The sequence below is a fragment of the Dicentrarchus labrax genome, unplaced genomic scaffold (genome assembly GCF_905237075.1).
Source record: "Dicentrarchus labrax unplaced genomic scaffold, dlabrax2021, whole genome shotgun sequence".
Taxonomy (NCBI): Eukaryota; Metazoa; Chordata; class Actinopteri; family Moronidae; genus Dicentrarchus; species Dicentrarchus labrax.
The window spans coordinates 19818090-19841948 of record NW_026136714.1 but is presented as its reverse complement, the minus strand read 5'-3'; the positions used below and the strand labels follow the sequence as shown (position 1 = coordinate 19841948).

General features: G+C 37.7%; 1 protein-coding gene across 1 annotated transcript; it reads left to right on the top strand.

The window, feature by feature from the left end:
• Positions 1 to 288: 288 nt before the first annotated feature.
• Positions 289 to 23404, top strand: ppil2 (peptidylprolyl isomerase (cyclophilin)-like 2). The gene is made up of 20 exons (XM_051422713.1): positions 289 to 449; positions 646 to 695; positions 1233 to 1278; positions 1505 to 1567; positions 1997 to 2048; positions 2612 to 2663; positions 3075 to 3166; positions 3493 to 3582; positions 3685 to 3760; positions 3931 to 4091; positions 6084 to 6159; positions 6956 to 7062; positions 11388 to 11477; positions 13465 to 13498; positions 16729 to 16846; positions 17681 to 17737; positions 19806 to 19878; positions 20460 to 20522; positions 21125 to 21267; positions 23145 to 23404. The coding sequence occupies exons 1-20, from the start codon at positions 418 to 420 to the stop codon at positions 23245 to 23247; spliced, it is 1578 nt and encodes a 525-aa protein (XP_051278673.1). The 5' UTR covers positions 289 to 417; the 3' UTR covers positions 23248 to 23404.
• Positions 23405 to 23859: the final 455 nt, after the last annotated feature.

Sequence of the window (23859 nt, the reverse complement as noted above, 5' to 3'; positions counted from 1 at the left end):
CAAACATTAATTAGAGCATGGCTGAATGTGTGTTCAGTAGTATTTTTTAAAATAATCTTTTCAGAAAGCAAAGCCGGGGAGACACAAGAAATCTTGTGATCAGTGGCTCCATGCTAGTGCTAGTGTTTAGGTTTATTCATCTTAAAAGTGGTAGGATAGTTTAAAATATAACTTTATACTAAAACTTTTTACATAATTCAACTTGTATTTGACACAATAATGTGTAAAAAGTGTTTTTACCCATTCTTCCAGCTGGGGGCGGCAGAGGGCCCGTAATATGAGCGCTACGTCGTTAATAACGACGACGACCAAGAACACAAACAGGAAGCTACTAAAAGCGAACAGGTTTCGGGGGTTATCGGCAAAAGTCTGTCGTATTATTACAATTAATCTTTCAGACCTCCACAAAGACTCAAAATGGGGAAGCGACAGCACCAGAAAGATAAAATGTATGTATAAAACTTTTCCTGAACAACACACCGCAACACTTAAACGCTGTTGTTGTCGTTAGCTTAGCTCACTGTATGCTAACGAGCTAACGTTAGCTAACGTAGCTCAACTAAAGTAACTATCTTAGCATTAACGTTACTTTAGCTTTATTTAAGGTTTCTTCATTGTCGTTTGTCTTGTTTTTCATTCTTATAGGTACATCACTTGTAGTGAGTACACACATTTTTATGGAGGGAAGAAATCAGGTGAGTTATAGCTCTGAGGTTGCTGTTTGGGTTATTTATGTTTGTTTGTTGTCATTTAATAACGTTAGTATTGTACTCTTACCACCAGGTTGTTTTCACACTGTCATATACTGAAGGATGCCTGTTTATTAGGTCTGCCTAGCTAAAACTAATGCAGTCTAATATTAGGGTAGATTCATATTTATCCATCTTCTAGATTTGGGGTTCCCAACTTTTTGGCCACTTGTGACCCCTCAAAACAAAGCAGTGTCTATGTGTGATCTCTTGCCAGTGATTGACCAGTTAAACCAAAGAATGGTTTCCTTTTCCTTGTTGTGTTTAAATAACTTTTACAGTCCTGAAGAGGTCAAAAAATGTCAGTAATTTACAGGAAAAAAAGCAAAGATTAGATAAAAGACTGAAACACTGACTGTTAACAATAGTTGGAAACTACTGCATTAACTTGAAGTAAAATGTCTTTTAAAATCGACAAGATGTATGGAAATGAATGCCATTTTATGCTTTATTTCAATTTTTCTTTATGATTTTACTTTTCAGAAATCCCACAGGCAAACTTCAGACGACTTTCATTTGACCACTGCAGGTAATGATGGTGAATTAAATCTGTTTAGTTGTATTGTGCACTTAGTTTGCTATTAGATCAGTAACAAATTGTAGCCAGGAGTAGATTATATTTGACAGGAATTTGTTGTATTGGTGGGCAACATCTATGCAATGACATCTGTTGAAATCTGTCTAGAAATATACTTGTTATAATTGTAAATTATATACCATTTGTCTCAATTAAACTTTTCTTTGAATCATTTCAGCTTGTCCCTTCAGCCATTTGAGTATCCTGTTTGTACTGAGGAGGGAATCGTCTTTGACCTGCTGTAAGTAGATGTCTGTGAGTGCTTTCAGCTGCCATTGCGTGTTTATGTAATACCCATGCAATGTACTAGACAAATTCCCAAACAGGTTAAAGGTCATAATCTAATTATTCACTCAAATCAATCAAATACCAACAATGTCTTATTGCCTGCTAGTTTAATGTTGAGGGTGATTTTGATGATCAGTCTGTTGCATGATTTGTCTGTCAACTCAACACTAGTTCTGGTTGAGATATCTCTGCAGCTGTTGTATACATGTATACGTACATGGATCTCTTAGTAATCCTACCTCAAGCCTTGTATATTTATTGGTGGCGTCATACTGAACACAATAGGTAGACAAATTGTTAAAGGCCAAATATATGAAGAGGGTGAAGGACGTTTATCATAGCTCATTTGTTTTCGTGTTTTTCTTTCTTCCTCATGTTTCAGGAGTATTGTCCCATGGATCAAGAAGTATGGTACTAATCCAGCCACTGGAGAGGTGAGCAACCATCATATAGCCAAACAGCATTTTAGGCAACACACTGCTGTAATTGAATATGTTTTGGTTTTGGTCTTGGTCTGTTGGTCGGACAAAACAAGAGATTTAAAGATGTCACCTTTAATACTGAGAAATTGTAATGGGCATATTTCACTATTTACTAACATTTTATATACTAAACAATGAACAGATTAATTGATTGTTGAATTGTTGCAGCCATACTTCACGTACTTCAGAGGTTTACATTTTTTTTATTTTCTTCACATGTATTACAAAACAGTATTTAATGGCAGTATTTGTTATGAACTGTTCAGTAGTGTAGTTTTATGTTCGGTTAAGTATATTTATCATAATTATTGAAGCTGAATATAAACCCTGAAAAACATCAGCTCTAGACTACAGTTTAAAAGAAGAGTCCACAAAGATGCTCTAAGAGTTTCGTCAAATGCCTCCTTCTGCTTTGAAGGAAAAGGGAAACATCCTGATTTTTTAAAAAAAGTCATTTTTGATTACATTATTCTTATTGTAGCACACTAACACCTCCGTATTTTTATTTCCCACAGAAACTGGAAGCAAAGTCCCTCATCAAACTTAACTTTGCCAAGAACAACGATGGTAAATATGCATGTGTTTAATGTACTTGAGCCTGATTTACATAGAAACTAGGGGCATAATACATTTATTTTCTCATTAGAGCTGAATAAGCTTAATTTTCCTGATTCTAATCACCAAAATTATCCAGTGGTAAGGAATAAAAAGGTCAGATTCACACTTATCTTACTGCACTGCAGAGCTGCTTGAAAAAGACATTTTGACTTAGTGTTACAGGGTAATTTTTGTAAAGGGGATAAGAGCAAATTAAAGTAGAGGAGGAAGATGTGGGATGGATAATATAATTCAGCAGGGAGCCCATTACATGGGATGCTTCTTGACTTCTGGGTGAGATGAGTTTCCAACCTGTGGCAGCAGATTGAGAGTGGCTCTGCTGCTCTTCTTGCTTCTGACTTTCTTTTCATTTTGTTCCAGGAAAGTTCCACTGCCCAGTTCTGTACAACGTCTTCACAAATAATTCTTACATCGTTGCCAACAAGGTCACTGGCAACGTGTTTTCTCACGAGGTGGGTGAACTCATGCAAAATGCAGAAGTCCAGCCCACATGGTCTCACAAGATGTGACATCACACCGAATTAGTTCTGTGCAGTTTCTCTGGTTTTATATAGATTTTTTTACAAAGTAGAATCCAACTTTTTTAAAACATGTTTTTCATTATCATTTAATTTAAGAAAAAAATAGGTATGTAATATTGATATTGAGTGACAATTCCAAATAAATAAAAGGAAACATAAAATCAATTTCATGTTCATGTCCCTCTCACACAAATTAGTAGTCTTAGTGTGTGCTAAGTGAGGCTTTTGTTTTCATAAATAATTCTGTTTCCACTCAGGCTGTTGAGCAACTCAACATTAAGACCAAAAGTTTTAAAGATCTGCTGACTGACGAACCCTTTACCCGAAAGGACATTATAATACTTCAGGTGGGTCAGTTCTGTATTGTTTTATAAAGCTGAAAGCACATTATTTTGGGAAAATTAACATTTTAAGTTGATGCTGAATTTGCTTTTGTTTTGTCTTTGTAGGATCCCACAAACCTGGATAAATTCAATGTGTCCAACTTCTTCCACGTAAAAAACAACCTGAAGGTTTTGGATCCAGGTGAATAATCAAACTGTTGTGTGTAATATTTAAATTAACAATTTGGAATTACGCTTTGTAATTAACTTCTAATTATCATTTATAAGTGGAGTTACGCCATCATGGAATATGAAAGTGCTTTGATTAAACCATTTCCTCCCTCTCGCTCTCCTTCCCCTGGCACATTCCAGATGAGGAAAAGGCCAAGCTGGACCCAGCCTACCACCTGAGGACCACCAATCTCGAGACCAGGGAGACCTTAGCTGAGCTGTACAAAGACTACAAGGGCGATCAGCTCCTGGCTTCCACGATGAAGGAGCAGCAGGCCAAGAAGACAGATAAATTAAACGCTGTAAGCAAAAACACTATGATGTTAAAGTTAAGAGAAAGTAAGTGGAAAAAGGAGCTTCCTGTCATGCAAGGCTAGTCTTAACAATGTCTTCATTATGAACTCATTTCGTCCTATGATTACTTAAAAACCACCAGCTCCCCTTTGACTTAAGAACCAGGTTCAATCTCTCACAAGGAAGGCTGACCTCTGACCTCATGGAAGAGGGCAACTAAAAGGGGACATTTGCTACCAAAATCAGTAAAGCATCAAATTACATCAACTTGCTGACTTTTCCCAGCGCTTTCAGCCATGTCACATGGTCTTTTGTTTGCTTGTTTGTCATGGAGATTACATACTAGTTTAAGTAATCAAGGTCCATTTACTGGCTTTTTCTGGAGCTTTCAGTCATACCACACAGTGCCCAGTTCTTCAGTTATGTTGCTGCAGCCTTTCAACAGAGCATTAATGTGGTGAAGAAGTGTAATTTCTACTTTTGTACACAGGAGGGGGCCAAACACACAGTAATACATTAACCGTATTGTGGGCAACAAGACAAACAACTGCATCCAGGAACAGAACAAAGAATGTTTACAGTGCTGTGACAGTGACAACATGTCAATGTCTGAAACATTAGTCTGAGTGAGACATAGGATTGGTACAAAGCATATTTTAGATATACAACAGGTTTATATTCTTTATTTTGAAATTCCCCCTGGACACTCACCATAACCTTCACACAGACCTACTCTCAGCCACTTTAAGTCTATTAAGTGTAGGGGGATCAAACACACAGATGTGTAACAAAAAGGCTCAACCATGGTCACCACTGCAACTTTGTCCTTGAATAACCGCGGGGATGATGTCTGATTAAATTTAAACGGCAACTCTTCTTTTCTTATCAGCTCTCCTTTGATGCTACGCCATGTCTTGTTTTTACGCCAGATCTTTTCCTTGGTTGCTCTCGGCCTCGAGTTCACAGTCGATGTGATGCTCTGACAGCATCTGAGAGAACAAGGAATATAGGTCAGACAGAGCACACAAGGTGAAGTCTGTGATTTCATGTGCCTTCACAAGAACTAGAGCAGAAGAATGCTAAACCAGGACTGTAGAGTAGACTTGAGTTTTTGGAATCCATTTTCACTTCTTCGCTTTCATCTCCCTGAGCTGTTATTCTGTTGACTTAAATAACTCCTTCAATCCCACTGCGTTGTTTGTGGTATTTTTGGATATCCAGATATTCAGCAATTTTATTCTACTATAATTTAAGCTCAGAGAACCTAAAAGCATCTCCAGAGCCTCTTTAATTATGAGATGGTGGAAATCTCCCCAAGCTAAGGGGGCTGTGCTCTTAATCATTCAGAAGCTGCAGAGGCTGTCATTAAGCTAGTTTGCATCACTTGATGCACCACTTAGCGCAAACGAGGGGACCAGCCAAGTATGTGGCTGGAAAGAGGCGTGGTTGAGTGGGAAAGATTATTCTTCAACTGGAGGGTGAAGCTTCGAGCTCTTTCTAATTAGAAAGTGGTCTGCCCTGTTGAAGTGCCTCTGAGCAGAAAATATGCTCAGTGTGTTTAGCTGATCCTGATTCCTAGTGGAATATTTCACAACAGGGATAAGTATACAAATAAGGGTTCTTCAAATTGTAGTCCAAAATCCAAAGATATTCAATTATATTGATATAAAAGTAAAAAAAATCAACAAATCTTCACTGGAACCAAGCTGGAATTAAGTCTGTGTTGACCTGCACGATTATATGATTATTACAGATTCATTTTCTTTTCTTCAACTAATGGATTAAATAGTGTTCGGTGTTTGGTTGATGCTAAGATTTCTGCCATTCAGAACTCCTTTCTATCTCTGTTTAAATTAAAAAAAATTAAATAAAAATAAAATTAGATATTCAGTGGCTTTTGAAGACAACAAGTTAACCAACATCATAAAAATATACATTAACAGGAAAAACACTGTAAAGCTAAAAACAAAAATAAATAAAATCTTTCTTTTCGCCCCCAGGCCCACTACTCCACAGGCCGAGTTTCTGCCTCCTTCACGTCCACAGCTATGACTCCTGCAACAACACACGAAGCAGGCAAGTGAACATCGCGCACAAAAAAAACCCTCTGTAGATTCCCAGCAGACAGAAACATTCACCTCTTCTGTCTTTTGTTGCTTTAATCTTTGTTTATCCAGGGAAGACTGGCTAGTCATGCCTGGTCTTTTGCGGCAAAGTGCAGCTTCATGCTCGCACAGCTGAATGTAGCTGCAAGTGAGAGCTGCTCAGTTCAACTGTGTTTTCTTCTCCTGTCAGCCTCTGAGCTGCTCCATGGGAGAGTTATGTGGTTATGCAACTTTATAGTAGCTTCAGTACACTTCAGAAGAGGAGGACAATGTTTGGATTTGGTGACCTAGTTCAGGTTTCTGGAAAAGGATGGCATGCCATATATTTTTATGGATGTGTGTCTCAGTCTAAGTTGCATAGAATACTGAGGTATGTTGTCTTCACAGTGTATACATATACAAAACATAAAGTTGAATGTTGGAAAGGATTTTTATTTTATGTTCTTGTTTGAATTTTTATCAGATTTTGTATTTTTCTTTGAGTGACCTATTTTAGTTAGTAAAACAGTAATTTAATAATGTTCATAAGAGAATGACACTTTCATAAATCTGAATAACAACCTGCACTGCAGACACTCTGAGGGGTTTTAAAGGTCAGAGATCTTACTTCAGTTCAGCAATGTCAAGCTGAGACTCATAAACATTCAATAAAATGTTAAGATTGTTTTTAGAAATAAGTAGCCTGATTTGCCGATCATAATCTTGTCTAAATGTTGTCATCTACAAAGACACACTAAAATAACTAAATTTGTATTTTTATGCTATAGATGCCATCGCAGATGACATCGTGCGTTACCAGTATGTGAAGAAAAAAGGCTACGTTCGTCTTCACACAAACAAGGGAGATCTCAATCTTGAGTTGCACTGTGATAAGGTAATAACACATTTATTCACATGTACTTGCATTGTTGTAGTAAAAATGCTTCCATAGCCTTAGTTCCTATGTCCTTCCACATGATCGGAAGGAGCAGCATTTCTTGAAAAGAACACGTTGCCAACTCTTAAGCATGGGGGTGGGTCTATCATGCTTTGGGATTGTGTTGCAGCCAGTGTCACAAGAATGATTGCATGGGTGGAGAGAAGCATGGCTTACAACTCAGTACGAGCAAATTATGGAAGCAAGCCTCACACCATCTGTAAAAAAAAAAAAAAAAAAAACTGAAGCTCAAAAGAGGATGGCTTCTATAACAGAACAATCCCAAGCATACCTCAAAATCCACCGTGAGAGATATAAGCTGAAGGTTTTGGAATGTTGTCGTCACATAGATTTGCCCTGAGCAGGTGGTTAAATTATATTTAGGGTGATGCATCCAAACATTGAAATCAGCCTTTTACAGAGTCTGTCCCTGAGGTTGCCAAGTTAACATCTTGGCAAAAATGTGTTTCTTGTATGCCTCCTTTTTAAGGTTAGGTGTGGGGCTCCAGAGAGACAGCATGAGTTCCAGGAATGCATTTCTGCCCTTGTAACCAGGCGCTTCATGTGCTTGGTTTTCATTGGCTTCTGAACTGTCGAATCAGAATAATGACGGGAAAGTTGCAGCAGTTAGACAACCTGCCCTCCGTGCCCCACATCCTCCTCCCCCTCCCCACCTTCCTCCCCAGTGGTTTTCACACAAGATTGCAGCTCTATTCGTGGCCTGCTGTTTATGAATTAATGAGTGCTGTTTCACTGTCACATACACTCTGAATCACACAAATCCAGAGCCCACCTCCCTGTAAAAGGCCCATTTGCTGGCCCAGCCTTGGATGTTTTAGTCGCCCCTGCCCTTGTTGTCTTTAACTTAGGTGGAATGTGAGGGGGCAGATGTTTGAGTCTGATTGATGATTCGGCCTGTACCCTAGTCATACATGATATCGAGGAAGATACAGCTTTATTATTATTCAAAAGCACCATAGATACGGTAGATAGGCTTCATCTGAGTGGGATGAAATACGATATTTTGGATGACTAAAATGTAAATTTAGATAAAGACAAAAATAGAGATATTCCAGTTATTTTCTTTGAGTCGCATTACAGGTTAAAATCAAACATTTGAACAACAATTAAAATAAACCAAGGAAAGGAAGGAAAAAAAGCCCAAACAAGCTTATTTATCTCTGCCTGAATCATTTTAAAACAAATTCACACAGTGGAAAATATCATGTTATGACCTATTCAGATGCTTCACATTGGGGTGAAAAGTAAAAGGAATAAAACATGAAATTAAAGTTCCTATATATGCTATTAGAACACTGATTAAATGTACACAATTCTGGCAGGAATTGTGTTTAATTAGATGTAAAACATACGGTTGTATATTTTAAATTATTGAAATATTTTTTATATTTTACGTCCCTCATTCCCTTATGTTTTAGGCTGATTGCCTGCAAAATACTTGAAAAATAAAAAGAGCCTGTAAGCATACATGAATTAGGATTTTAGTTTTTTTTTTCTTCTGCATCAGCACACATTGTTTCCATTCTGACATCAGTGATTACAAACAATTTTAGGCACTTAAGCATGTTTCTAAATTGGGTTGCATTTTAAACATTCCCAGGCTCAAACACACACACACACACACACACACACAAAGGCATGCATGCAGGCACGCTAAATTAACCACTATCACAAGCAGCAATGTGGAGAAGCAGATGAAGCTGGAGTCTTGCAGATAGAGATCTCTGACGTGAGAGTCTCTGGTTAAAGGATTAAGATGAAAGAAAGAGGAAAGGCTTGAATATTTTTCCTTGCTATGCTTTTTATTAATAAATGTACCAGTAATCTGTTGTAACATTAGATAACTGTTTTTAGGTGTTCTTTTGCATTGCAGAAATCAATTTTATGGCTAAAAGGGTTCAAGCGAACCCATTTTTTTTGTCTAGTGGTTTAAAACAATAAGCCTCTTTGTACCAGAGTGCTTTGAAAATCTGGGATTTACAATAGAGGAAAAAAGAGGCAGAGCGTTGAACCCCAACTGTAAAATTGAGATGTACGGGGAAATAAGACCGATAGAGCTTAGAAGGACCTGTCGCACAAAGAAAGGCCAATGAATAAAAATAGGTTTTTACGAAAGCATCTGGTGATTCTTGGAAACCACCAACCATTGTTGCCAAGGTGAAAAAGTTAGTTTCTCATACACACACACAGACACAGACAGAAGGGTTCCTTAAGGCTGTTGACGTTAATAACAGTAGACCTGACCAGCGTCATAGTCAAAGCCACGCCTCCCGCTTTGGGGACAAATACCAGCTTATTTCACAGAGTGCTAGTCAGTCAAAATTAGCTTCAATCAGTGGGTGTTTTGTAATGATTTACAAGATACCTAAAACGTTTTTATGAGACAGGATGTACTTTCAGCAAGAGGAAAAATCCAGATGTCTGTTGTTTTTTATACTGGCAAAACAGAGCTTTGTAGAAAAGTACTAAGCCTGGCTTCTAGCTATATAGATATGCCTCAGGCAACAGTTGAACTCTGCTTCACTGCAGAATTATGTGTATAACAAACACTTTTAACAGGTCACACAGAGTTGCAAATGTGTGACTTTGTTTGTTTATGTGAATGCAAAGCTTCAGCTATGTAAAAAAAATGATGAGAGGCAAATAGCTTTGTTATCTCTCCTCTGTGTGGTTACATATCTTCTGTATTTTTTATGCAGTAGTCTCCTATTTAATTTTGACATGGACTTTCTACTGTTAATTATATGAGTGAGAAATGATTTGAAGATTTAATCAGATATGAATAGATGTGATGATAATATTGCCTCTGGCCATCGTATGGTCTTGTTTACCCATAATGTATTTATCTCCGGTAGGTTGGAAGACAAATCATGTTAAATTTATGAAGGTACCCAAACCTTGCTTCACCCTGATGGCTTGTTATGTAGTTTCTGACCATATTTTATGCAAACACATCACGCTAATATCTGTTAAAATTTTATATTGACTATAGTGAGTTTTCCCAGGCAGTGGGAATGGTTAGTGCCAGTTCAATTCAGCTATACTTTACTGTCATACCAAGGTATGAAAAAAGCAAAAGAAAAGCTTACCTGTTGGTCCCAAAGTTGCAGTACAACATACATGACTCGATACACTATATACAATAGTTCAACATAACAGTGCATAACAGTGGACAACTGTATGATTGTATTAGCAACAAACAAAGCCACAGCATATGTGTGCACCATCTTTCCAGGTCATTTTGCCTGCTTTAATTAGTACTGAACAAAGAGCAATTTAGGGGTTTGAAATAATAGAAACATGTACAATGACAGCAGCTATTTATTGAGGTTAAAAATCATACAAAAAGGATATATATACACCGATTATCCAGTCATAACATTATGACCACCTGGGCACCCTGACTGGTCTGCATCTACTCAGCCCCATACCAACAAGCTGTGATGCACTGTGTGTTCTGACACCTTTCTATCAGAACCAGCATTAACTGTTTCAGCAGTTTGAGCTACAGTAGCTCGTCTGTTGGATCGGACCCCACGGGCCAGCCTTCACTCCCCACGTCTAGCTATCACAATTTGGCCCTCATCAAAATGTCGCTCAAATGCTCATGCTGCCCATTTTTCCTGCTTCACATGAACTTGAGGACAAAATGTTCACTTGCTGCCTGATATATCCCACCCACTGACAGGTGCCATGATAACAAGATCAGTCTTATTCACTTCACCTGTCAGTGCTCATAATGTTATGGCTGATGGGTGTATATTAGATGACATCAAGCTGGGATGTGGCATCAGACAGGTTTTGACATTCACCAGCTAGTTTATCCAAGTGTTAAAAAGGTTGAGTGTGTGGATATGTTACTGGGTTTATCAAAAGGTCTCAGACATTTGATTGATTTTTGGCACACAACACAGAACTTTCAGAAGGCTCAGCCGTTATTTCAGACACTGTATGTATGTTTAGCCTGTATTTTCAACTGCATTCTTACTCATTTTAACACTCATCACTGATTCCACTAACAATACGCTTGTAGAGCAGCTGATATTATTAGCTGTGGAGAGCACATTCAGTATGTCAAAACTGGGAAACTGAATTGAACTGAAATTATATTCATAAATATATATATATATATTTATATATAGACAAAGGGTTCCGTGTATATATATATATATATATATATATATATATATATATATATATGAAATTATATCTATTGTGGGTGTTTGTTTTTTTAAACTATTTCTATGTCTTCTGTCCTCCAGGTTCCCAAAGCTGGAGAGAATTTCACCCGTCTGTGTAAAAAAGGCTACTACGATGGGACTGTCTTCCACAGGTCCATCCGTAATTTTATGGTAAGGACTTCGACCAGATAAAGGTGCTCTTTAGTGGTTACTTAACACCACTACAGCCACTAGTGTACTTCAAAAATACAGTGGTAGGTGTACAACCAAAACAAAGTACCACCTTTGGCTTTGATTGCTTCATTAAGAAACAGGCTGACAAAGATTTCCAAATTTAGAGAGATATTTTTTATGTTTTCCTTGTGAATTGCATTGGATAAACATGAACGCTAAATGTGGGTATGCTAAAATTTGGGTTCCATGCTCCTCCTTGTTGGAACTTCACTCGCAAATCCTCCACAGCTGAAAGGGCGGGGGCCTTACAGAGAATCATTTTGTAGCAACAAACACTTTTAAAGCAGTTTGTTAATGGGAACAGAAATGTGGAACCTTGCTTCCCTTAAAGCAGTTCATCAGGACCTTGTGAGTGTACTGACCATCCTGAGATGACACTCAAGAATCTGACAGTTTCACTTTGACACGTAAGATGCCCACGAGGCTGCTAGTAGCCTTCAGGCTCAAACAGTGAGAAGAATTGTTTAACGATGATATGATGCAGGTGTTTTACATGTGAGTCTGCTTAGGTACATGGGACTTTTAAACATTACATTGCAACCTTGCAGTTTGTATGAATCTGCTGTCTCCATTCAGTCAAAGAACAAAAAGGCATTCATAGGCTTTGATTAGTATTTGCTAAAACAAATTTAAAATATCATCAAAAGCACATTTTTGCTGGTGATGTAGAGTGACATGGAAGTGAACTAGACATTTTAAGCCCTTGAATTATGTGAAACTAAACTATATACACAGATCTAGAAGTGTTGTAAATTTCTGAGAGCTCATCATGTTGCAGTGAACATCAAGCCCTATTGATGGTAGGCTGTAGAGCTTTTGTAGTAAATATTTTACATTCAAAATTCTTAACCAAACACCTTTTTATATGTGTATATAACATTAATCCAGCAAACATGTTGGATGAATTTCTTTACTAATTCATTAATCAAAATTTTTTATGCATGTTTTTAAATGTGTATTGGTTATCTTTCTTGTTTACATCATTTAGCAGTCTTCCTTTATCGTTTTACCCATGATTTAGGCATTATTTCAAACCCAATATTTACTTGAAAATGTTTAATTAACCAGAGCTTTGATAGCCAAATGGTTACTGCACACACAGCGTTGCCTGTTCGATTCTAGCCAGTGACCTTGCATGTCATGCTCCCTACTCTCTCCCCCTGTTTTCTACCTCTTGCTTCTAAATCAGTCCAATAAAGCTGAAAATTCAAGAAAAAGAAAATGTTTCATTCAGTATAACTAGCCATAGTATACTATATGGAATTATCCCAAAATGTTTTTAGGGCCATTTGTGCTATGAGGAAGTGAATTAACTATACCTGTCTTGACTAAACTGAACTAGTCCAATGAAAGCTGTGCCACAATTGCACTACATCCTCTCTCTAATGTCAGCCTTGTCTTACATGAAGAGTTTGACTGTTATTTACACATTTTAATTTTCTGCTTTTTGCTTTCTCCATTCATTGTTGTTGCCACTCTGCCATTATGCTGTCCTCAGTAGTGTTGTAGCAATGTGACATTTTCAAGCCAAAAAGTAGGAAGAAATAAACATTTTCCCTTTCCATCTTTTTCCTCATGGTGTCCATGTGCATTGTTGTACACAATCAGAACAGGGACCCACTCATCACATCTTTGCTCCATATCAGCACTAGTGGTTACAACTCCCCAGTGTATCGTTAGACAACAAGTCTAAAGAAATGCACATGCAATGTATGTATTATACTCTAGTGTATAAACAATAATACTAAAGTTGAGCCTCAACAATGAACAATACAGGCCTGTATTCTGAAATCTTTGTCTGTGGTTAATGAGTCTCATTTGACCACTTTACATAAATTAGACATTTTCTTATTCTAAGTACTTGACTTTGTCAATGTGCAGCAGCTAAGGTCAGTCAAACTTAACAGACTTTTTTTGTTTCCAGATTCAAGGAGGGGACCCCACTGGCACTGGCACAGGTAAGATGAGCACTGCACTTTAACCACATTTTGAATTACATAACACCTCTCTGATGAATTATTAATAGTTCCTTTTTGGAAGCTTTGCGTAAATACGGCTTGCATCTCAAGATGCAAGTCAAGAGTGTTACTAAATATACTCTGTGAAGGCACATGGGAGCACAGAAGACACTTGTGTATACACATACACACACACACACACACAAATAGAAAGAGAAATGATGTAGATGAGAAGAGGGCTGAGTGAGGGTGCGGCGAACAACCAGTCAACCAGCATTTGGTGTAATTTTCCTGTTTTGAAGAGGCAGCTCAGTGTAATTGACTGCTAGGCCTCATACAGTTAATTTCCCCCCTTCATGTCGTCTGTGCTGCTCTGAGAGTTTGCAGCACAAAGTGTGCTTTGTGTCTGTGGGCGTCTCTGAACACTACGCAAAACGCGTCCTCCATGACAGATTTATGAAGGTGCAGAATTCCTGGCCTATGGGTTAAAATCCTCCTCATCACCTGGACTGAACAAAGTGTGCCCATGAACAGACTTCTAACTGGCTTTTAAAGGTGCAGTTTACTAAGTGTTTAACAGTCCTGCAGCATGCAGTGCTTGTGTAGTTGCTAGCATGTAATTTTGTGTATCATTAAGAACACCCTTTTCCATTGTTTTCCTTTTTTTTGTTTGACATGTTTGTTTTTAAACTTGTCAGACCAGAGCAGGGGTGATAATTTTCATCTTTTGATTCCTTGTTTGATATTTTTTAGAAGAGGTAAGAAAGCTGTAACATGCTCTCTTGTTCAGTTTTTGTGTAGGGGGTAGAGATGGCAAAATAAGATATTGAACCTTGATATGGTAAATTTCTTGACACTTGGATTTTGAGATTTAAGTGTCAAGAAAATCCTACAAAAATTGGCCATACATTTTGAGTGATTCCCTCTCTTTCATTGCGTGTACATAAATTGGAAAGAGACACATCCGTCAAACTGCTCACTGTAGCATTACCACGTTCCACAAGTTCAGAAGCGCCTCATTTATCTAAAACCCTTCAGAACCAGATGCTTTGGAGAAAGAAATGTTTTAAACATTGACTTCTAAATGAAATCCCAGACATGTATTCAAAATATGAAACAGGAAGCACATGCTCCTGTATTTTGAAATGCCCAAATAATGCTTTCATTAGTGGAGATGCTTCACTGTTGTCAGTCAGTGGAGGATATTTTATTTCCTGCTTTCTTTCCTATTAAACTGGTTTAGTAAGTTTGAGGTTGAGCTGTTGATTTAATTCAAGGAAATTTTCAAACATTGGAGGAAAAGCAGTTTGATTTATTGGTTAACTCTTTTGTCAGAATGAATTTCTCTCCTCGTCCTCCTCTCTTGCTCTCCCTTCATTTATGATCCAGTCGCACTGAGGTAAAATGTCAGCGAGTTGATAAATTATGCAGAAATGTCACCAGGGAAGTTGATGGCTGCATCAAGCCTTTGAGTATGCGTTTACACTCCAGCATAAACACACATACGGTACTTACTGTACCTATATATGCACACACGGTTTCATGCACGTACACCAGCTGGCAGGATGCAGGATAGTGAAACACACCTCGGGGTGACAGATCCTCTCCCCCTGTTGGGAGCCAATAAGCTCCTGCAGTGTGTATTCCTGTATGCTCATCATGATGATTCTTAATGATGAAGTCAGTCTGAATAATGATTCACAGCTGAAGGCTCTCAACATGGCTCCATGTTCAAGGGCAAACAGGTCTTTTGTATCTAATGAAAATATTTGGTGCCTTATTTGTGTTTCTTTAGTGGTGCAGTAATTTGATTAAATAGTGTGGATAGAGCCAGTCATTAGTGTCAGATACTAGTTAACTCATATTTCACAGTATAAAATGTAACGCATTATCGCATGTATTGCGCATTATGGAGCTGAAAATTAAACACTGTATGAGCTCAGTCGTATCAGTTTTACTCCCTAAAGTGTACTCATTTGCTTTACATACATCAAATCCCAATGTTGTAATTAAATGACACTGAACTGATGTCCTACCAGCAACATTAAATTTAGTTTTGAGATGATTTGAGTTTCATTGACAACAAGAGTTTGTACAAACAAGGTTAACATTTACTCTTTATTTTTTTTTCTAACAAGGATGCTTTTGTTTATAAATTGAAGGAACACTGGTTATTTTTACCTTCCATGTTTCTCACAAAACACATTGTGTGTTTCCTTGAGGCTTGACAGTTGCTAAGCCGAGTGTTTTGGTTTTTAAACCTGCATTGTTTACAGTTAGGTTTATGTCTTCTAGCGGTTTCATTTTTACCCACCTTTTGCTAGTGGTTTGCTGCATTTAACTGTCGATCAGTGGAATAGCAATAAACTTCCCTTCATTTGATAAACATGGAAATCTGTAATGTAAAAGCCTGTTTGATTTACCATTATATCCAGTTGACTGCAGTCCTGGGCATCTTGTCTTATTTTTTGTTGCTGTTTTCTTCTTGTATGCACTACGCATTGGCTTTACCGCCTCCATGCAGTCAACAGGAATGTGTATTTTATCTCTTCCGTATCCAATGCACGCACAATACAGATCCAGAAGAAAAATGTATCTGTAGTGTCATGAGTGGTCAAAAATGTCCCAGGGTGCCTTTATTGACGACATTTAGTTTTATCTAATTTGTCAGACCTGTTTAAGACTGAGAAATGCTTTAACTTCAATACACTGTTGAACCCTATATTGTATATCATACTGAAATTTGAACTGGCTGTATTGAGACAACCCAATAGACTTTTTCCACAGCTGACATTTTGACTTGTCATAACAGGGAAAGTCCAGGTGTAACTGATAACATTATGACTGCTCTGTTTAAGTGTCCCAGTAAGCAAAGCCAATGAACAAGAATGCTTTACAACAGGGGCCTGAAACCTGCACGCCAAAATGGACTACAGCCAACGTTTATGTAATAAATTACACCTACACAAGACGTCTGTTGTGAAAAGGGTCTGCAGATTGAACAAACACATTACAACTTTACCTGTGCATCTTAAGCTTAAGCAATAAGAAAAAAAAACAAGAAAAATTTGGGGGGGTTTCTGCTTCAGTGGATCATGACAACATACCCTCTATATTTTTTAGGATATTGTTGTCTGTCAACAGTATTACCTGCAATAATAATCAGATCCCCTGTGTCTCTCTCTCTTTGTGCCTTTCCTTCCTCTCTCACCCACTTCCTCCATTCCCAGGAGGGGAATCCTTCTGGGGAAAACCTTTCAAGGATGAGTTTCGGCCCAACCTGTCCCATACTGGCCGGGGGGTTCTCAGTATGGCAAACTCTGGTCCAAACACCAACAAGTCCCAGTTGTAAGAAATGTTTCTTAAAAGCAGTTTTTCCTAAAGTTTGAACAGCTGCTCTGTGCTAGAAAGTCAGTCAATGGAGAATTATGTTTTGTTTTTTCTATCTCTTCCATCCTTTGATTTCTTTACTGAGGCCCACTAGGGGAATAAAACAAGAAAAATGCAACGCTGTCAGAATTAATACCATATATAGAATGTGCAGATGAGCATTTTATGTATTATGGCTTTTACTTATTTCGTCGGCATTTCTTTCATTAAAAAGTCTATTTGAACAATTCTTCTCTGCGCTGAAAACATGTTGTAAACCTCATAAGTACTTAGATTTTGATTAATTACTTAATTTAGCATTCGTTTGTTTGTTGATGTAGTCCTCCTGCGATGCTTTTCTAAACAGATCATGAACATTTAAAGAAAATACATTAACACTTAATGGTCCATTTAGGAGGATCTATTGGCAGAAAAGGAATATAATATTTCTAGTTATGTTTTCACTGCTAGATGCCACGAAATCCTTCACACTTCTCATTTAATCTAATTTAAAATGGAAAAAAACAGAATATTTAATAAACACTTACAATTGTCATGGTATATGCTTATAACCACATTAATATGTGAGACAATTTATTATATGTTTTGATCTGATTATCTTTTGATTGATGGAGCTTTTGTGATAAAAGTCTATAAATGTAAACAGACGTGGCTTCTGCACCTACTTCAAGGCTCCCTTTAAGATTTTTTGTTTCTTTCCAATACTTCCAATCTCTTTCACATATTCATTTACTGAACCTTACATTTCTTAGATTTTTGATGTTTTGTTGTTTTTGTTCTGTTTTCTCTCAGCTTCATCACGTTCCGGTCGTGCACCTACCTCGACAGGAAGCACACAGTATTTGGAAGGTAAACCGTCTTTTCTTTTCATGTTTTCAAATTGACTCCACTGTGCCTTACAGCCTGACAGTGTTTTGTGTAACAGCTGAGGCAGATGGCTTTGAAAGGTGAAGATTGTGACAAACATTTGCTTAATGCTCAGGGCCATTTACACAAATAGTTGGGTCATCTTCTTTTTAGCTCTTTCTTTCTCTTCTTTCTCTTTCTTGTCTTCTTCCTCTTAGTCTTCTCTTCAATCCCTGTCTCTCTTTGTCACTCTCTCATATTATTCTTTAATACATATTTGGTTCCTTTGGAGCTCCAGACACTACCAACAATATTGTGACTTCCAGTCTGATTCCTGGCCAAGAGCTGTGAAAAATTTAGTAGATGCTGACTTTAAACTGATGGCTCTGTCTCTCTCTCTGCTGAGCTGGGGATCTTAAATGGTTGTCTTCTTGGAGAAAGCCCTGGCTGTTGTCTAAAAATATTCAGACTGCTTTCAACTGACTGATTCTTCACATGGTCAACACACTTAAAAAGCTTCTGCTTCAACCAGGAGTCCAGCTCTTTATCCTTTCCAGACTGCAGTCTTTGCACATTTAATGGGACTGGCAATGTCAGTTCACTTAACCTGATCTATAGATAAAGTGAACTCTTTCACAGAGAACAGTTCTGCTAAGATGAAAATCAGTCTGGGCTGTTTTGGGGTTTTATTGTCTGGTTTATGAGGTGTGGCCACAGCCAGGTAGTTCAACTTTGAACCTATAAGTTTAAATGCTCCCTCAGGACCAGGGGTATTAGAAAGGATTCCTTTTTGTTAGCCTTAAGGCTGCTTCAATTTCGTAGTCAAACTACATTTCAGCTGTATTGCTTCAACAACTGATTACACATTTATCTGTATTTTTTCCTTCTCATCTCAAGTGACAGCACTGTAAAGAACGGTCTTAATCCTCCCACAGGCTGTCTTAATGATTTTTCTTTGTATGTTGTTTTGTAGTTGAATGGCTTTTTATCCATATTGCAGACCCTTATTGTCCATTTTAGTACCAGAAATAAAGCTGTCTTGATTATTAGTTAAAAGTGAAATATCTTAGGTCACAGTTCTGTTATCTGTTGTGTGCTCTGTGTCAGTATTGCTGCTTTTGTTCTAACCAAATCTGTGATCAATATTTATACCATTTCCTGACCTGGAAACTGCTTGAATGTTTTATATGACATTGGAAAATGGCCACACCATTTAGGTGTTACAGTGAATGTGAGAAAGAGGCTTCAGATGGGAGTTCTTAATACAAAATGTGTTGTTGGAAACAAATGTATTGGTTGATTCTTGGCATGAAAAGAAACCAAAATTGTTTTGTACTAATAGATAGTTTTGCCTGATATTGGGAGGTCAGTGAGTCATGTCGTGTGGGAGCTCCTCTGTTCATCTGAACATGTGGAAGCCGGGCACATGTGGCCCGAGAAGCACTCCTTGCTTGCTATTGGGTGTACATGTCTTCTCACTCTCTACATGGTAACAGGAAGCCCCCACAGGAGCAGCTGGATAAAGAGCAAAGTGAGAGCAACTTCTTAAAGTGCTCGGCACCAGGGGAGTCGCTAACAGATCGCCCTTTTGGCCCTTAGCATTGGACTCTATATCTTTGGTTCTTTTTTCTACTGTGTTTACAACATGAAGCCAATGTGCTGATAACACAGACTATAATCATTTGCTTTGAACAGCAACTCATATCAGTTTTGTGAAAAATGATATACCAAAAGTTACAGGTTGAGATGGCTTGAGGACACTTCAGCAGGATGGATGGTGTCACAGGGATTTGAACTTAGTTTCTTCCTCAAAACCACTCTACAGCCCTCAAGTCGTGATTGAGCACATCAGTCTTTACATAAGTCATTTTGAAAGTCTCCAATAGTTATTTTATTTTTCAGTATTTTGTTGTGAGGGGATATGCTGCCCTTGTTTTATCTTCCCTGTCTCAGATCAGTGTGATCTGGGACCTGTGTGGGGAGCCCAGTTCTCGTTTGCTCCCACCAAGATGTATGGAGGATTTGTCAAATCAAGGATGTGTATCATGTGTTGTGTTCATCTCTTTTGCAGGATTGTTGGTGGCTTTGAGACTCTAACAGCCATGGAAAATGTGGAAAGTGATCCCAAAACAGACAAACCAAAGGTAGGAATTACTGATGTTCAAGGTCCTGATTGGCTTAAACATAAATAGATTTTACTTTGAAATATATGAGTGTACTCACTGGAATCTTAAGAAATATCCCTTCACAAATTGTTTTTTTGGGTCAAATTACATTTCAATTTACTATGTTGAAATGTTGCTGAAATCATTGTCCAGTGCAAATGACAGAGTGCAACTGTAGAATCAGTCTAAGTTCCTAGATCGCTAACATTAATAGCAGCTGAAGAATGCAAGACTCAGCCATAATGTCAGTTTGACCCTTACATGGATCTTCTAAAGGTCAGGTATTAAGACAAGAAATGCAGCAGGGGCCAGAGAGAGATGAAATAGCAATGACAATGAGGGGCTAAATTCAGTTTTTGCAAAGCAGAAGTGTCATTCTATTATTCTAAATTACAAATAACTTGTACAAAAAAAACATACAACAAATGCAGCAACATTATTTTAAGTTTATATTAATGTTACTTTCTCATTTTCTTTCACAGAAAAAACTTGAGAAGCAGTTCTCAAGACTTTTTTCATGCAAACTTCTAATTTTTCCTAATTCTGACTCTGTTTTACAGTCGGAGATCAAGATCATAAGTGCGACTGTGTTCGTGGACCCATACGAAGAGGCTGATGCTCAGGTTTGTGTGTCTCTCTGTGTGTTTGCATACATGAACAATACTGACTTTATGATAAAACACAGAGTGAACCAATGTTCCTTTCAGTTATACATCCACATAGTAGTACTGTCAAAGTATTTGGACAGTTGTTTTGGGACACATTTTTCATCGTTGTGGTTCTGCACACCAACGTATTGAATTGAAACAGTGACTGAGGTAAACAACAGCTTGAAGGGTGTCTTGAGGTTGTCGATATCAGGTCAACAATATTGTGATGAAGTAAATTTTCAAATGATTAATTTGAGAAAACATTCACGGATTGAAATAACTGTATTGCTAATGCATGCTATAACAGGGCAGCAGTAGGCCTAAAATGACTACACTGGTTTCCCTGAAATTAAAGCTGGAGGTCAACACTTTACCTTTTTAGGTCATGGTCTTACGAAAACTGTCCACTGGATCTTGTTGTCCCACTTGCCTTTTTAAACACGGATTGCACAGTGAGCGACAACATGGGAGTAACAGTTACTGATCATAAAGTTCTGTGGTGTGAGTGCAGCCACTGTATCCTCTGATCTGATATGTATGTAGTTGTGGGGATTTACATGATTTGTGTTTTTCAGATTGCAGCAGAGCGAGAAAAGGAGCTTCAGGAGCAGGAGGAGGAGAAGCAGCAAACCAGCATTGCCCAGAAGAAAGCCAAGGAGGAGCAGGCACCAAAGACCTTCAAAGCAGGTGTAGGGAAATACATCAACCCTGCCACAACGTAAGGACACACACACTTGCATACTGATTTACTATTCAGCAAACTACCCTCTTCTCTCTGCCTCTGCTTTTAGCAGTGACTCATCCATAGGCATCGCTGACGTATATAAAAAGCTGCATATTCACAAACAGGCAGAATTTGAATTAACATGTCAGTGAAGGGAAGAAAAATGAAGAAGTTACATCTAAGACACTTTACACAGTGTATAACCCAGTAGCATTTGTGGGATACTGAAAATACTCAATTATCCAAAATAAAAGTGCATTAACTGAACTGAAAATGTTGTACTTTGGCTAAAGTGCATATTAATAGATAATTATACTCATGATTTTTCTCTCTTTGATGACATTTTATCTTCAGAATTTACCCATCTTATCCCACTCCTGTCATCACATCATGTTCTCATATTTAGATTTATGCAGAGCATGTCAGTACTAATGCTCCCAAATAACAGGCCGTCCATTTCCCCAGACAGTTAAATGTAAAAGTGACACGTGGTGTGTTTCAGTACTCATTAATGGTCTTTTTAGGGTTTTGTCAGTGGGGGAAAATGCTTGTTCATTTTAGCATTTCCAGAAAGATTCTGCTCAATAGAGAAACACCGGGTGGGAATGGCATACATAAGGTTTATCTAAAATTAGTATTGTGCTTTAAAATGGTTTATGCATGACTAGAAATTATCTATTGTTTGAAAGAATACAGTGGAAGATCATATGTCAGGCTGTGTGATTACAGTCATTTTAACCTTGTTTCTGGGTTTAAATGGTGGCATGAGATATTTTTTACATTTTATAAATGTCAGAAAAACTCTTACTAATCCTACATCAAAGGTTTTTTCTAGATTTGACATTTAATTAAAATATATATATATATTTTATCCACTCTCAGCAAATTCTTTAAGTTTTTAAACTGCTTGTTGACTCTATGAATGCGTCTCACCACCCTCACCAACCCCACCACATAAAACCATAGGCAGCGGTTTACACCAAACAAGCTCAAACAAGCCGAGTTTAGCTACTTGCTCAACACTAAACAGAGAGCAGAAGAAATGTCTGCTGAGGAAACCTCAGTTTTTCCAGTTTGAAAATCTAGATTTTAGATTCATGTCCAGCAAAGTGAAATTATGTCAGTTATGTTATTTGATCCGCTGTTCATATATTGCAATATCAGCTTTAAGTTTTAAATATAATGTTTAGGTTATATGTGTACATTTGAGCTGGTTGACCAACTAGTCAATTGAGTCATTGGAAATTAATCTGCAACCATTTTGTTAATTGATTAATTGTTTTGGTCTTTTTAAGGAAAAATACCTCCAGCAATTAGCTTTTCTTCTTTTTAGATCTTTTATAATCTTTTCAGACTTTTTGTCTTTTGAAGACTTCTCCTTGGACTTTTGGAAACTGTGATAGACATTTTTTGTACTTTTTTCTGACCTTTGATTCGGTTAATTGAGAAAATAATTGACAGATTAATTGATAACGAAAAAAATCGTTGTTGCAGTCCTAAAGGTTAGATTCATAACAAGTAATGGGGAGGGCTCATGTGGATGCCTGATTAAAGGAAAAAACCTGTTTTTGTACAGCCTGTCTGAAGCATCCTCTCTTATACAAATTCATCTATGACCTTGTCAGACCACAACGAAATAAGCAAAAAATGTTGATGACTTGCCCACACTATAGTTTCACCTCCAGTAAAGAGAAGAATAAAACATAAAAGGCCTGTATACTTTATACAAAGGAACAAACAACAACATCTACAAAGAGAAGGATGAACAGATCAGAGAAACCCATAATATACAAGAAACTAGAGGCACACATCTGTGGGAAAACAGCTGATCATGATACATATATATATTTATATATATTCTTCTCCCTCAGAAAACGTCCAGCTGCTGAAGAGGAAAATGGGCCGTCCACCAGCGGAGCAGTGGCCAAGAAGTCCAAAGGCAAGACCAGCTTCGGAGACTTCAGCTCCTGGTAGCATCGACACATTCAGCATTTACCAGTCTGTATTTTTACTTTTCTGGTTGAGCGTGAGCTAAATTTATTTCAAATTCATACTTATCTAATTGTTTTTTATCTCTCAGTAGTGTTGTTGTCTTGTCAAATCAGAAATTAAAGTTACTTTTTTTTTCAAAGATGGTATCATTATGTCATTTTATACATCTTCCTTCAAAGACACCGTGACTATTGATTTTAAGACAATGTATAAATATATCAGCACTTATTAAGAGGAAACACTAGTCAGTATAAAATGTAACCTTATATTCATCATCCAGGATAGTGAAGACAGGGCCAAAACCACCTGATCGATATCTTTTGGTCCTGGACAGTTTAATCAATGTTTGGTCCAGGATGGTCTAATCAGTATTTGTGACCATGATTAACTCCCAACACCAGACGGTGGTTGTGAAGAGAGGTTTCAGGATATCAGCGTTCATGTTGTGGTAAAGAACGACGACATGCAGCAGTTTCAGTTCTGAGCCGGCTACTTTGGCTCAACTCCAGTGTTTTAATGGATTTTCTTGTCACGTTTCTGTAATCATTTAGCACCACCGGCCACAGAAAGCTTGAAAGTTATAGATTGTATCAA

Bases quoted from the DNA above. Each gene is read 5' to 3' on its own strand.
- ppil2 (XM_051422713.1), top strand. From the start codon at position 418: ATGGGGAAGCGACAGCACCAGAAAGATAAAAT. The intron at 7,063-11,387 runs GTAATAACACAT...TCTGTCCTCCAG, and splicing joins TTGAGTTGCACTGTGATAAG to GTTCCCAAAGCTGGAGAGAA. The intron at 13,499-16,728 runs GTAAGATGAGCA...CTCCATTCCCAG, and splicing joins CCCCACTGGCACTGGCACAG to GAGGGGAATCCTTCTGGGGA.